The sequence below is a fragment of the Balaenoptera acutorostrata genome, chromosome 3 (genome assembly GCF_949987535.1).
Source record: "Balaenoptera acutorostrata chromosome 3, mBalAcu1.1, whole genome shotgun sequence".
In the NCBI taxonomy this organism is placed as follows: domain Eukaryota; kingdom Metazoa; phylum Chordata; class Mammalia; order Artiodactyla; family Balaenopteridae; genus Balaenoptera; species Balaenoptera acutorostrata.
The window spans coordinates 837,786-852,953 of record NC_080066.1 but is presented as its reverse complement, the minus strand read 5'-3'; the positions used below and the strand labels follow the sequence as shown (position 1 = coordinate 852,953).

Here is a 15,168-nt window from a genome sequence, read left to right as displayed (position 1 = left end):
TGCATGGTGTTCATTTTTTCCTCCAACGTTCCATTTTTTTCTTAAGGCTTTTAATATTTTGGTGTTATGTTAATCTTGGATCTGTACTGTAAATTGATAGGCATATTGACCTTCTTTTCCCCCAGGAGATTGGCTCTGAGACGACCAGAAGTATTAGTCCAGCCCCTGAAAGTTTCCAACAGGAAATCATGTAAGTTTGTTAATCAGAATGCAGAGTAACTAAGTCTTGCTGTTTACTTTTGACTATTACAGCAGGTGTTTGTGGTAGAATAAGAGGTCCTATTACCTGTGATAGCGTTTGTGTCATCATTTCACAAGAACCAACAAGTAAGAAATTCATAGTGGGAATAGTAAAGTGAATCTTTTGAAGAAAGGGGTGTTTGGGGTTGTTTATAATAAACCCATGACTCACTCTTTAGGAAAAAAACTAATAACTACGACTCTCTTTGATTCTGAATTTAGGTATTTTATAATGTAACCTAAAATGCAACTCTTATTTCTCTAAAGCTAGGAGGTTTGGATAGGATATTTCTTGGTAAATTTCTTGGAGGAAAAAAATCCATCACTTTCTTGGGCACAAAAGCAATTGTGCCTAAAACAGTCGTTCTTGTTCTACTTTCTTCCTTGCTTATTCTGACATCACAGTAACTCTGACCTTCACCCGGTCTGTTCAGAGTTATTACTGGACTAGATTAAAAGAAAATAAGAATAAGAAAAATGATGATGTAGGATTACTGGAAAAGATAGTATGGTTTTTCTTTTAACCTACCCTTCTCTCAGATTCTCTTTACTTCTCACCTCCCACCTCTTGTAAGTCCCCATCCTACTTTATCTTCTCTGCTTCATGGTTCTAGGTATTTTAAGAGTTAAAAAAAAAAAAAAGCCCGTTTGTTGCATAGAAATTGTACGTTAAAAGGTGAAATGAGCAAATAAATGGTCCTGGAATTTCACACCAACATCTGTTTTTAGTATCGTTGCATTTTTTCCCATCTCCTGTTATTTCTGTCAGTTTGTAGAAACCTAGAGCCCAGGAATCACGTTATAAGGGAGCCAAACTACAGTCGAGTATAAATCTCACAAGCAAGCTTCAAGTAGAGCACTGATTCAAAAGCCTGCTTGTTCTTGCTCTGTTAAGTCTGAGCAGAAGGAAAAAACACTTGTCATAGAATGCCACATGTCCCGTGACATCGAAAGCTTCAGGTTTAACCAGAATGTTGCATTGTTCTTAAGTGTGATGACTTTTCACTGGCAGCTCATCCAGTGGAAAGGAGCTCTGAGGCCTCTACCTGACTTGCTCTTTGAGGGTTTTTTAAATTTGGGGGCCTGCACATTTCTTATACATTTGGTGTATGTGGGATAAAATGTGTCTAACTTGAAAATGAAATAAATGTGATTCTACTCGAATCTGAATCCATACTCTAATTTGCTTGAGTTTTAGGCAACTTAGAAATATGTAATTGGTTATAATTATGAATTTTCACTTACTTAAAATGTTTGATGTTTTTTTTTTTGTTTTAAAGAACTGTGCAAAGTAGAGAGATTGTCTTAATAGCTCTCCCCAAACTGGTTTCAGGATAAATGTGTGTGAGTGTGTGTGTGTGTGTGTGTGTGTGTGTGTGTGTGTGTAGAGCACTAATTGTAATGGAGGCTATTTTGTCTTTGAATTTACATAATTTCTTTTTTTTTAAATTTTATTTATTTATTTATACAGCAGGTTCTTACTAGTGATCTATTTTATACACATTAGTGTATACATGTCAATCCCAATCTCCTAATTCATCACACCGCCCCACCACCCAACCCCTCTTTCCCCCCCTGGTGTCCATACGTTTGTTCTCTACATCTGTGTCTCTATTTCTGCCTCGCAAACCGGTTCATCTGTACCATTTTCCTAGATTCCACATATATGCGTTAATATACAGTATTCGTTTTTCTCTTTTTGACTTACTTCACTCTGTATGACAGTCTCTAGGTCCATCCACATCTCTACAAATGACCCAATTTTGTTCCTTTTCATGGCTGAGTAAAATTCCATTGTATATATGTACCACATCTTCTTTATCCGTTCATCTGTTGATGGGCATGTAGGTTGCTTTCAGGACCTGGCTATTGTAAATAGTGCTGCAGTGAACATTGGGGTGCATGTGTCTTTTTGAATTATGGTTTTCTCAGGGTATATGCCCAGTAGTGGGATTGCTGGGTCATATGGTAGTTCTATTTGTAGTTTTTTAAGGAACCTCCATACTGTTCTCCATAGTGGCTGTTTACATTCCCACCAACAGTACAAGAGGGTTCCCTTATTTACACACCCTCTCCAGCATTTGTTGTGTGTAGATTTTCTGATGATGTCCATTCTAACCAGTGTGAAGTGATACCTCATTGTAGTTTTGATTTGCATTTCCCTAATATGAATTTACATAATTTCTTTTATATGTTAGTACGCTAGTGTTTGAGCTTCAGGACTTGTCTTTATGGAACGTGGTCATCCTTTCACCCTTTCTTCCTTTTCTTCTCTCTTTTTTTTTTAACCTAGATTTTGATTCACTGAGAGATGCGTTGTTTGTTCTCATAGGTAGATGTTCTTTACTTTTAAATAAAAAAATAAATCTGGTCAATATTATCCAAAGTAAATACAGCGTATAGTAGATACAGCCTCCTTCAGAGAGACCGTATACCTCTGTGAAAATTAAATAGAAGGCCCCTGTCTTTATTCTCAAAGAATTGAAATTCCATTTGAAATTTCTTTGAATGTTGTCTTATAAACCTCTGAACTCAAAAGTTATACAAAAATCATTGCACTGGATCTGAACATTTTTTATTTATTTATTTTTTAATTTATTCATTTGGCCTCACGGCACGGCATGTGGGGGGATCTTAGTTGCCTGACCAGGGATCAAACCCGCGCCTGTTGCATTGGAAATGCGGAGTCTTAACCACCGGACTGCCAAGGAAGTCCCTGGATCTGAACATTTTTAAAAGCATTTTAAAGCACTTTGTGAGAAGATGGCGGAAGAGTAAGACGCGGAGATCACATTCCTTCCCACAGATACAGTAGAAATACATCTACACGTGGAACTGCTCCTACAGAACACCCACTGAACGCTGGCAGAAAACGTCCGACCTCCAAAAAGGCAAGAAACTCCCCCCGTACTTGGGTAGGGCAAAAGAAAAAAGAAATAACAGAGACAAAAGAATAGGGATGGCACCTGCACCAGTGGGAGGGAGCCGTGAAGGAGGAAAGGTTTCCACGCACTAGGAGCCCCTTCGCGGGCGGAGACTGCGAGGGGCGGAGGGGGGAAGCTTCAGAGCCACGGAGGAGAGCGCAGCCACAGAGGTGCGGAGGGCAAAGCGGAGACGTTCCCGCACAGAGGCTCGGCGCCGAGCAGCACTCACCAGCCCGAGAGGCTTGTCTGCTTAGCCGCCGGGGCGGGCGGGGCTGGGAGCTGAGGCTCGGGCTTCCGTCGGATCGCAGGGAGAGGACTGGGGCTGGCGGCGTGAACACAGCCTGAAGGGGTTAGCGCACCACAGCTAGCCCGGAGGGAGTCCGGGAAAAAGTCTGCAGCTGCCGAAGAGGCAAGAGACTTTTTCTTGCCTCTTTGTTTCGCAGCGGGCAAGGAGAGGGGATTCAGAGCGCCGCCTAAACGAACTCCAGAGAAGGGTGCGAGCCGCGGCTATCAGCGCGGATCCCACAGCAACAGGGGCGCAGAGGGAAAATCGGAGAGACTCCCGCACAGAGGCTCGGCGCCGAGCGGCGCTCACCAGCCCGAGAGGCTTGTCTGCTCCCCCGCCGGGGCGGGCAGGGCTGGGAGCTGAGGCTCGGGCTGCGGTCGGATCGCAGGGAGAGGACTGGGGCTGGCGGCGTGAACACAGCCTGAAGGGGTTGGCGCACCACAGCTAGCCGGGAGGGAGACCGGGAAAAGGTCTGCAGCTGCCGAAGAGGCAAGAGACTTTTTCTTGCCTCTTTGTTTCGCTGCGCGCAAGGAGAGGGGATTCAGAGCGCCGCCTAAACGAACTCCAGAGAAGGGCGCGAGCCGCGGCTATCAGCGCGGACCCCAGAGACGGGCGTGAGACGCTGGGGCTGCTGCTGCCGCCTCCAAAAAGCCTGTGTGTGAGCATAGGTCACTCTCCACACCTCCCCTCCCGGGAGCCTGTGCAGCCCGCCACTGCCAGGGTCCCGGGATCCGGGGACAACATCCCCGGGAGAACGCACTTCGCGCCTCAGGCTGGTGCAACGTCACGCCGGCCTCGGCCGCCGCAGGCTCGCCCCGCCTCCTCCGTACCGCTCCCTCCCCCCGCCTGAGTGAGCCAGAGCCCCCGAAGCAGCTGCGCCTTTAACCCCGTCCTGTCTGGGCGGGGAACAGACACCCTCAGGCGACCTACACGCAGAGGCGGGTCCAAATCCAAAGCTGAACCCCGGGAGCTGTGCGAACAGGGAAGAGAAGGGGAAATCTCTCCCAGCAGCCTCAGAAGCAGCGGATTAAAACTCCACAAACAACGTGATGTACCTGCATCTACTGAATACCTGAATAGACAACGAATCATCCCAAATTCAGGAGGTGGACTCTGGGAGCAGGAGATACTAATTTTTCCCCTTTTCCTTTTTTTTGTGAGTGTATATGTATATGCTTCTGGGTGAGATTTTGTCTGTATAGCTTTGCTTTACAATAGCTTTATTTTACTTCACTATATTATAGCCTCTTTCTTTCTTTCTTTCTATTTTTTCTCCCTTTTACTCTGAGCCGTGTGGATGAAAGGCTCTTGGTGCTCCAGCCAGGCATCAGGGCCGTGCCTCTGAGGTGGGAGAGCCAACTTCAGAACACTGGTCCACAAGAGACCTCCCAGCTCCACATAATACCAAACGGCAAAAATCTCCCAGAGATCTCCATCTCAACATCAAGACCCAGCTTCACTCAACGACCAGCAAGCTACAATGCTGGACACCCTATGCCAAACAACTAGCTAGACAGGAACACAACCCCATCCATTAGCAGAGAGGCTGCCTAAAATCAAAATAAGGCCACAGACACCCCAAAATACACCAGCAGACGTGGACGTGCCCACCAGAAAGACAAGATCTAGCCTCATCCACCAGAACCCAGGTACTAGTTCCCTCCACCAGGAAGCCTACACAACCCACTGAACCAACCTTAGCCACTGGGGACAGATACCAAAAACAACGGGAACTACGAACCTGCAGCCTGTGAAAAGGAGACCCCAAACACAGTAAGATAGGCAAAATGAGACGACAGAAAAACACACAGCAGATGAAGGAGCAGGCTCAAAACACACTGGACTTAACAAATGAAGAGGAAATAGGTAGTCTACCTGAAAAAGAATTCAGAATAATGATAGTAAGGATGATCCAAAATCTGGGAAATAGAATAGACAAAATGCAAGAAACATTTAACAAGGATGTAGAAGAACTAAAGAGGAACCAAGCAATGATGAAAAACACAATAAATGAAATTAAAAATACTCTAGATGGGATCAATAGTAGAATAACTGAGGCAGAAGAAAGGATAAGTGACCTGGAAGATAAAATGGTGGAAATAACTACTACAGAGCAGGATAAAGAAAAAAGAATGAAAAGAACTGAGGACAGTCTCAGGGACCTCTGGGACAACATTAAACGTGCCAACATTCGAATTATAGGGGTACCAGAAGAAGAAGAGAAAAAGAAAGGGACTGAGAAAATTTTTGAAGAGATTATAGTTGAAAACTTCCCTAATATGGGAAAGGAAATAGTTAATCAAGTCCTGGAAGCACAGAGAGTCCCATACAGGATAAACCCAAGGAGGAACACGCCAAGACACATATTAATCAAACTGTCAAAAATTAAATATAAGGAAAACATATTAAAGGCAGCAAGGGAAAAAAAACAAATAACACACAAGGGAATCCCCATAAGGTTAACATCTGATCTCTCAGCAGAAACTCTGCAAGCCAGAAGGGAGTGGCAGGATATACTTAAAGTCATGAAGGAGAAAAACCTACAACCAAGATTACTCTACCCAGCAAGGATCTCATTCAGATTCGATGGAGAAATTAAAACCTTTACAGACAAGCAAAAGCTGAGAGAGTTCAGCACCACCAAACCAGCTTTACAACAAATGCTAAAGGAAATTCTCTAGGCAAGAAACACAAGAGAAGGAAAACACCTACAATAACAAACCCAATACATTTAAGAAAATGGGAATAGGAACATACATATCGATAATTACCTTGAATGTAAATGGATTAAATGCTCCCACCAAAAGACACAGGCTGGCTGAATGGATACAAAAACAAGACCCATACATATGCTGTCTACAAGAGACCCACTTCAGACCTAGGGACACATACAGACTGAAAGTGAGGGGATGGAAAAAGATATTCCATGCAAATGGAAATCAAAAGAAAGCTGGAGTAGCAATTCTCATATCAGACAAAATAGACTTTAAAATAAAGACTATTACAAGAGACAAAGAAGGACACTATATAATGATCAAGGGATCGATCCAAGAGGAAGGTATAACAATTGTAAATATTTATGCACCCAACATAGGAGCACCTCAATACATAAGGCAAATACTAACAGCCATGAAAGGGGAAATTGACAGCAACACAATCATAGTAGGGGACTTTAACACCCCACTTTCACCAATGGACAGATCATCCAAAATGAAAATAAATAAGGAAACACAAGCTTTAAATGATACATTAAACAAGATGGACTTAATTGATATTTATAGGACATTCCACCCAAAAACAACAGAATACACATTTTTCTCAAGCGCTCATGGAACATTCTCCAGGATAGATCATATCTTGGGTCACAAATCAAGCCTTGGTAAATTTAAGAAAATTGAAATCGTATCAAGTATCTTTTCCGACCACAACGCTATGAGACTAGATATCAATTACAGGAAAAGATCTGTAAAAAATACAAACACATGGAGGCTACACAATACATTACTTAATAACAAAGTGATTACTGAAGAAATCAAAGGGGAAATCAAAAAATACCTAGAAACAAATGACAACGGAGACACGACGACCCAAAACCTATGGGACACAGCAAAAGCAGTGCTAAGAGGGAAGTTTATAGCAATACAAGCCTACCTCAAGAAACAGGAAACATCTCGAATAAACAACCTAACCTTGCACCTAAAGCAATTAGAGAAAGAAGAACAAAAAAACCCCAAAGCCAGCAGAAGGAAAGAAATTATAAAGATCAGGTCAGAAATAAATGAAAAAGAAATGAAGGAAACAATAGCAAAAATCAATGAAACTAAAAGCTGGTTCTTTGAGAAGATAAACAAAATTGATAAATCATTAGCCAGACTCATCAAGAGAAAAAGGGAGAAGACTCAGATCAATAGAATTAGAAATGAAAAAGGAGAAGTAACCACTGACACTGCAGAAATACAAAAGATCATGAGAGATTACTACAAGCAACTATATGCCAATAAAATGGACAACCTGGAAGAAATGGACAGATTCTTAGAAATGCACAAACTGCCGAGACTGAACCAGGAAGAAATAGAAAATATGAACAGACCAATCACAAGCACTGAAATTGAAACTGTGATTAAAAACCTTCCAACAAACAAAAGCCCAGGACCAGATGGCTTCACAGGCGAATTCTATCAAACATTTAGAGAAGAGCTAACACCTATCCTTCTCAAACTCTTCCAAAATATTGCAGAGGGAGGAACACTCCCAAACTCATTCTACGAGGCCACCATCACCCTGATACCAAAACCAGACAAAGATGTCACAAAGAAAGAAAACTACAGGCCAATATCACTGATGAACATAGATGCAAAAATCCTCAACAAAATACTAGCAAACAGAATCCAACAGCACATTAAAAGGATCATACACTATGATCAAGTGGGGTTTATCCCAGGAATGCAAGGATTCTTCAATATACGCAAATCAATCAATGTGATACACCATATTAACAAATTGAAGGAGAAAAACCATATGATCATCTCAATAGATGCAGAGAAAGCTTTTGACAAAATTCAACACCCATTTATGATAAAAGCCCTGCAGAAAGTAGGCATAGAGGGAACTTTCCTCAACATAATAAAGGCCATATATGACAAGCCCACAGCCAACATTGTCCTCAATGGTGAAAAACTGAAACCATTTCCATTAAGATCAGGAACAAGACAAGGTTGTCCACTCTCACCACTATTATTCAACATAGTTTTGGAAGTGTTAGCCACAGCAATCAGAGAAGACAAAGAAATAAAAGGAATCCAAATCGGAAAAGAAGAAGTAAAGCTGTCACTATTTGCAGATGACATGATACTATACATTGAGAATCCTAAAGATGCTACCAGAAAACTCCTAGAGCTAATCAATGAATTTGGTAAAGTAGCAGGATACAAAATTAATGCACAGAAATCTCTTGCATTTCTATACACTAATGACGAAAAATCTGAAAGTGAAATTAAGAAAACACTCCCATTTACCATTGCAACAAAAAGAATAAAATATCTAGGAATAAACCTACCTAAGGAGACAAAAGACCTGTATGCAGAAAATTATAAGACACTGATGAAAGAAATTAAAGATGATACAAATAGATGGAGAGATATACCATGTTCCTGGATTGGAAGAATCAACATTGTGAAAATGTCTCTACTACCCAAAGCAATCTACAGATTCAATGCAATCCCTATCAAACTACCACTGGCATTTTTCACAGAACTAGAACAAAAAATTTCACAATTTGTATGGAAACACAAAAGACCCCGAATAGCCAAAGCAATCTTGAGAACGAAAAATGGAGCTGGGGGAATCAGGCTCCCTGACTTCAGACTATATTACAAAGCTTCAGTAATCAAGACAGTTTGGTATTGGCACAAAAACAGAAATATAGATCAATGGAACAGGATAGAAAGCCCAGAGATAAACCCACACACATATGGTCAACTTATCTTTGATAAAGGAGGCAAGCATATACAGTGGAGAAAAGACAGCCTCTTCAATAAGTGGTGCTGGGAAAATTGGACAGGAACATGTAAAAGTATGAAATTAGAACACTCCCTGACACCATGCACAAAAATAAACTCAAAATGGATTAAAGACCTAAGTGTAAGGGCAGACACTATCAAACTCTTAGAGGAAAACATAGGCAGAACACTCTATGACATACATCACAGCAAGATTCTTTTTGACCCAGCTCCCAGAGAAATGGAAATAAGAACACAAATAAACAAATGGGACCTAATGAAACTGAAAAGCTTTTGCACAGCAAAGGAAACCATAAACAAGACCAAAAGACAACCCTCAGAATGGGAGAAAATACTTGCAAATGAAGCAACTGACAAAGGATTAATCTCCAAGATTTACAAGCAGCTCATGCAGCTCAATAACAAAAAAACGAACAACCCAATCCAAAAATGGGCAGAAGATCTAAATAGACATTTCTCCAAAGAAGATATACAGATGGCCTACAGACACATGAAAGAATGCTCAACATCATTAATCATTAGAGAAATGCAAATCAAAACTACGATGAGATATCATCTCACACCGGTCAGAATGGCCATCATCAAAAAATCTAGAAACAATAAATGCTGGAGAGGGTGTGGAGGAAAGGGAACACTCTTGCACTGTTGGTGGGAATGTAAATTGATACAGCCACTATGGAGAACAGTATGGAGGTTCCTTAAAAAACTACAAATAGAACTACCATACGACCCAGCAATCCCACTACTGGGCATATACCCTGAGAAAACCATAGGTCAAAAAGAGTCATGTACCAAAATGTTCATTGCAGCTCTATTTACAATAGCCAGGACATGGAAGCAACCTAAGTGTCCATCGACAGATGAATGGATAAAGCAGATGTGGCACATATATACAATGGAATATTACTCAGCCATAAAAAGAAACGAAATGGAGGTATTTGTAGTGAGGTGGATGGAGTTAGAGTCTGTCATACAGAGTGAAGTAAGTCAGAAAGAGAAAAACAAATACAGTATGCTAACACATATATATGGAATATAAGGGAAAAAAAAAAAAAAGGCCATGAAGAACCTAGTGGCAAGACGGGAATAAAGACACAGACCTACTAGAGAATGGACTTGAGGATATGGGGAGGGGGTGGGGTGAGATGTGACAGGGTAAGAGAGTGTCATGGACATATATACACTACCAAATGTAAAATAGATAGCTAGTGGGAAGCAGCCGCATAGCACAGGGAGATCAGCTCGGTGCTTTGTGGCCGCCTAGGGGGGTGGGATGGGGAGGGTGGGAGGGGGGGAGATGCAAGAGGGAAGAGAGATGGGAACGTATTGTATATGTGTAGCTGATTCACTTTGTTGTAGAGCGGAAGCTAACACACTATTGTGGGGCAATTATATTTCAATAAAGATGTTTGAAAAAAAAAAAAAAAGCACTTTGTTTTGTAACCTGTGTATTTGAAAGTGATTTTTTTTGTTGTTTTTGATGTAACTAAATCTTGTAAAGACCATCTGACTCAACGCTTCCCGGACTTCAACCTTTGGTACTTAGATTTTTGGAATAGGACATTCGTTATCATGCCCTTTGCTAAATTATAGAATAATACTATGAAGAAAAGCAGAAAGTTGATATAAAATCCTTTATTTTTATATTTTATTTTATTGAAAAAATCTACTGTATATATTTTATAATCGATCAATTTAATTACATTGAATAGTCATGGAATAGGTTTTAAGAAAATTTCTGATTTAATATAAAATTTCTAAAAGAAGAATAATTCTCTCATGTTGGTGTTTATAAATTTATGAAAAATACTCATGTTGATAAAAATTTTCTGCACTAAATTTCACAAGTGCTCTTAAAACCTAGGAAGATGTTGGTTAAGCACTGAATTTAGAATAATGACTTAAAGGTCATTAGCCAGTTAACATTTTTGACAAATTGATTGCTTTTGTATTGGTAGGATTTTACTCTTTATTTGATTCACAGTGTATCATCATAACTGAAGTTTGCATGGAGGAAAAGTTCGTGGACGATGGCTCTGGCGCGGTAGGGCTTCAGCTAGTGTGCACACAGAGGTCAGAAAGGACTGCAGCATGCCAGTACTGTTATCTCTGCCTTTATATTTATGCTAGAACTCTGGGTCCGGGCTCCATGGTTAAAAAATCAGAAGCCCTGGTACCACCGACCTCCTCAGGCTTTTAAACGGGCACCCTTATGCAGAACTCTGAGTGTGGGGGTATTCATCCTTGATGCTTGGTTATTTCCTCTCCTTAGGAATCTTGGCGTATCTAATGCATATACAGAAAACAGGCTCCTCAAACGAAGTAATTTGCCTCTTACACATTCCTAAAAACTAAAACATGAACTCTTAAAACTAAAACATTCCTAGATCTTAGAAGCTTGATGTAGGAACTCATCTCCTCTTTCTTCCTGCCCCTCCTCCCAATTTTTGGAGGAATAGCTTATCCAACACAGAAATTTATGATAGAATTTTATCTTCCCGCCCTCCCCCTTAATCCAGTGCTAGGTTCTAACATAACGTCTTGATGTTAGTAATACAGACAGAGGAACAGACCCAGAAGGCTGACAGGTGTTCCTTGCTGTGACCAACGTTTAGATTGTTATCAGAAGGACATGGGGTGCGTGTTTGGGGCCCAAGTAAGTGCATATCTCACGTCTCAAGTAGCACGCAGGGGCAGTTCTCCTGACAGACACTTAGTAGCTTGCAGTTCTTGTGTCGATAGAATTTACCCTACGACTTTCCTGCCAAAGCTTATTTTTACAGTTCAGTTGCATATATAAAGCCATGTGATAGCACCTAACCTTTTTTTTTTTTTTTAGAAGTCCCTGCAACCATTTTTTTTTTTTTTTATAGCTACTTTATTTATTTATTTCTTTATTTTTGGCTGTGTTGGGTCTTCGGTTCGTGCGAGGGCTTTCTCTAGTTACGGCAAGTGGGGGCCACTCTTCATCGCGGTGCAGGGACCGCTCTTCATCGCGGTGCGCGGGCCTTTCACTATCGCGGCCCCTCCCGTTGCGGGGCACAGGCTCCAGACGCGCAGGCTCAGTAGTTGTGGCTCGCGGGCCCAGTTGCTCCGCGGCATGTGGGATCTTCCCAGACCAGGGCTCGAACCCGCGTCCCCTGCATTGGCAGGCAGATTCTCAACCACTGCGCCACCAGGGAAGCCCCAGCACCTAACCTTTAAAAAGAAATATGAATTTCTTTGATTACTTGAAATATTGTTTGTTCCCTTTCTATTGAAACATAAGTATGTAAGTTAGGAATTAGCTTCTTAGTAGCATAAACATTACCTTCAACTTCAATCAGATGTAACTTATATTTAAATTGAGTTCGTATTCATGTAGTGTATTCTACTGCAGAATATTCAAGTATGATACTTACTTACTGTGCTTGGTTTCCTTTTTTTAGTTATCAAAGTATAAATAGCTGAACATTTCTAATAATGCTGATTGAATAATATTAATGAAGACATTTTCTTTTACAGAATAGCTCTAATAGAATTCTAGTAATAAATAAACCAGAAATCAAAAATGTACAATTTATTGACGTTTAAAAATTAGAAGGTAAAGACACAAAATAGGTTAGAATTTGTTTTAACCGATTTTGATGGTTATCATGTGGGTAAAAAAGAAAATATTTGACTGCAAGCAAAGGGTGTCCATTCAAACAGGCTGTCACCAAATTCACTCAAAGACAAGTATTTTGTGGATTGAAGATCTCAATATACCAACAACAGAATTTAAACGTTGAGGGAAAGAGTGAATTCATTCTTCATGGTACCAGTGTTGTGGAAGACCAAACTTTTGAGAATTCTATATATATCATTGCTCTACAGGTTGTTGTAATACTACTTTCCAAGTTGAATAAGCACCTGCTTCCTGGCATCTTAGATAATGTTTATTTACTGTGTTCACGCATAAATTTAATTCAGAAATGAACAAATAGATTGCTTATGTTCTTAAATTTCTGTATCTAAAACTTTGTCAAACATTTTCTTAATATTGGTGGGATCACGTGTAACAGAAACATACGAGGTTTTAAAAATACTGGCAATATTTTTTTCCCCTGACGCTCTTTGGGAGATGCCAAAGATCAGAGCTCGTGTAGAAAGAGGTGTAGATGAATTAAATTGTAAATTGCACATCTGATTGTTTACACCATGAGATGGTTGAGGTAAAGGCGTTTCTTGTTGCTTATTTTTCGTCTGTGATATCCTTACATAGATATATAAAGATAACACTGTCAGGGTGTGTGTTGAGCTTTTCCATCTGAGAGGTTCTAAGCCGTTTGGTCTCTGGGGACCCGACGTCATGCAGGTAAGAGGGTTGATCGGCAGTCAGGGGTCTGGTCTTCGGTCGTGGATCACTGCAGCCTGTTAGGGGAGATGGCATCGAGGGGTGAGGGGTCTGAGAAAGCAGTTTCTAGAGTGGGGCTCTAACTTTGCCCCAGACTATCCCACTGATAGAGACCAGTTTCTCCACTTGTCAGGAGTATCAGACATGTCCCACGCGGGGTGACCTCCAGTGACCGGGAAAATCCCTCCTGCCTGGTGCGCAGAGCTCATCAAATGCTTTTCACGCGAGCCTCCACACTCCTTTCCCTGAGGACGGCAAGTCTCTCTCTTTGTGACCTGGGCCTCTCTCTGTGCTTTTTGTAATTGTCACATCCTGCACGTCAGTGCTTGACGACGTAGCGTGGACTCTTGCTGCGCCCCTCCCCAGCTCTCCTGGCAGAGAAACACCTGAGAGGTTGATGTTTCGCGGGGGCCAGAGGCTGGAGCAGCGGAAGGTGGCGGAAGTAGTCGGGAAACTTGAAAGAAATTTGTTATTTCTGATGACCTTTCCCCTGACGTGCATTTTCTGGCTTGAAGCTCCAGGTATTAAAAAGTGACTTTTGATGTGACAGCGTAGCATGAGAGTTCAAAACTCAGACTCTGGAGCCAGAGCGCGTGGGTCCTACAGGCCAGGTTTGCCGCGTACGAGTGCTCCATCCCTCTCTGCCTCTGCTTCCCCATCTGTAAGATGGGGATAATACTTCCGGCCTCATAGAGTTGTTGGAAAATTAAGTTTATGCGTTTGACGTCCATGCAGCAGTGCCTTATCAGAGGAAGAGTCCTGCCCCTTATCCCAACTGTCTTCTGAGGTCTGTCTACCTTCTGTATATTTTCCCTCTTTGTTTTTCCTACTGGATGTCTATTCAGCATGATACTTGCTATTGGATATTTACGTGTGTGTTGTTATGCTAAAAATACCATTCTCTTCCTACTTAAGAACTGCAAGGAGGAAATATTCTTTTGAATATTTATGGAGCCTATTTAGGACCTCTCATTAGAATATGAAATATACATATACTACGTGTAATTTAAGTTACAGATTTTATTTTGTGGATTGGCTTTGGTGTTTTAATTTGTGTGTGTGTGTGTGTGTGTGTTTTACATGGCTTTTATCATCTGATTTATGTGACATTGAGTCTTTAATCAAGAGTGCAATACTCAGTCTATCCTGCTGTTTCTATCAGAAAATACACTCTGTTTTAACAATCAACTTTACAGCAGAAATGTCTGAGATCACAGGTTGATCAGTCTTAAACAGAGCTTGCGTTATTTCTACCTAGATGCCTGGCTTGGCTATCCTGTGTCACATCATTCATTGTTTGTTTTCTAATAATTTGTTTTAGATGCACATGACATTTCAGAGCTACTAAGAAATGAGGATAAATAAACTCACAACTTGAGTGACTCATACTGTGAGCCTGAATAATAATGATTTGCTTGTCATTTTGGCAAATACTGTCCAAATAGAGCTAATGCAGTTTGAAGGCCCATAGGTGTTTGAAAAGTAAAAATAGGCTGTTGTGCACACTTTCTTCTAAGTGTTTTCTTTGGCTGTCGTGCTGGATGTGAAGGGAGAAGTGAGCAGAGAACTTTTCTGATTGGTCCTGTTCACTCTGTAAGGTCGTGTAGCAAAATACCTCCTACCTTGACTTGTGGTTACAATTGGCTTCTGTTAAATTTCCAGTTCTTTTTTCTCCCTCAACTGAAGATGTGTCTCCTAGGTCAAACCTAACTCATAAAATGCTGTCTTCTTAGTAACTTAAGAAGTATTTCAGATTACTTCTTAAGATACCTTTCATCAAGTAATATAGACAGAATGAAAAGAAAGGGTTCTGTCTGATTCATT

The 15,168-nt window shown here is 41.0% G+C and overlaps 1 protein-coding gene across 3 annotated transcripts in view; it reads left to right on the top strand.

Moving 5' to 3' along the window:
• Window positions 1-15,168, top strand: part of MPP7 (MAGUK p55 scaffold protein 7) — a 217,015-nt gene that overhangs the window by 125,866 nt on the left and 75,981 nt on the right. For all 3 annotated transcript variants that reach the window (XM_028168064.2, XM_057544611.1, XM_007188420.2), the window contains exon 10: window positions 126-190. In XM_028168064.2, the coding sequence (XP_028023865.1) occupies window positions 126-190 (65 nt within the window). The remainder of the gene's footprint in view (window positions 1-125; window positions 191-15,168) is intronic.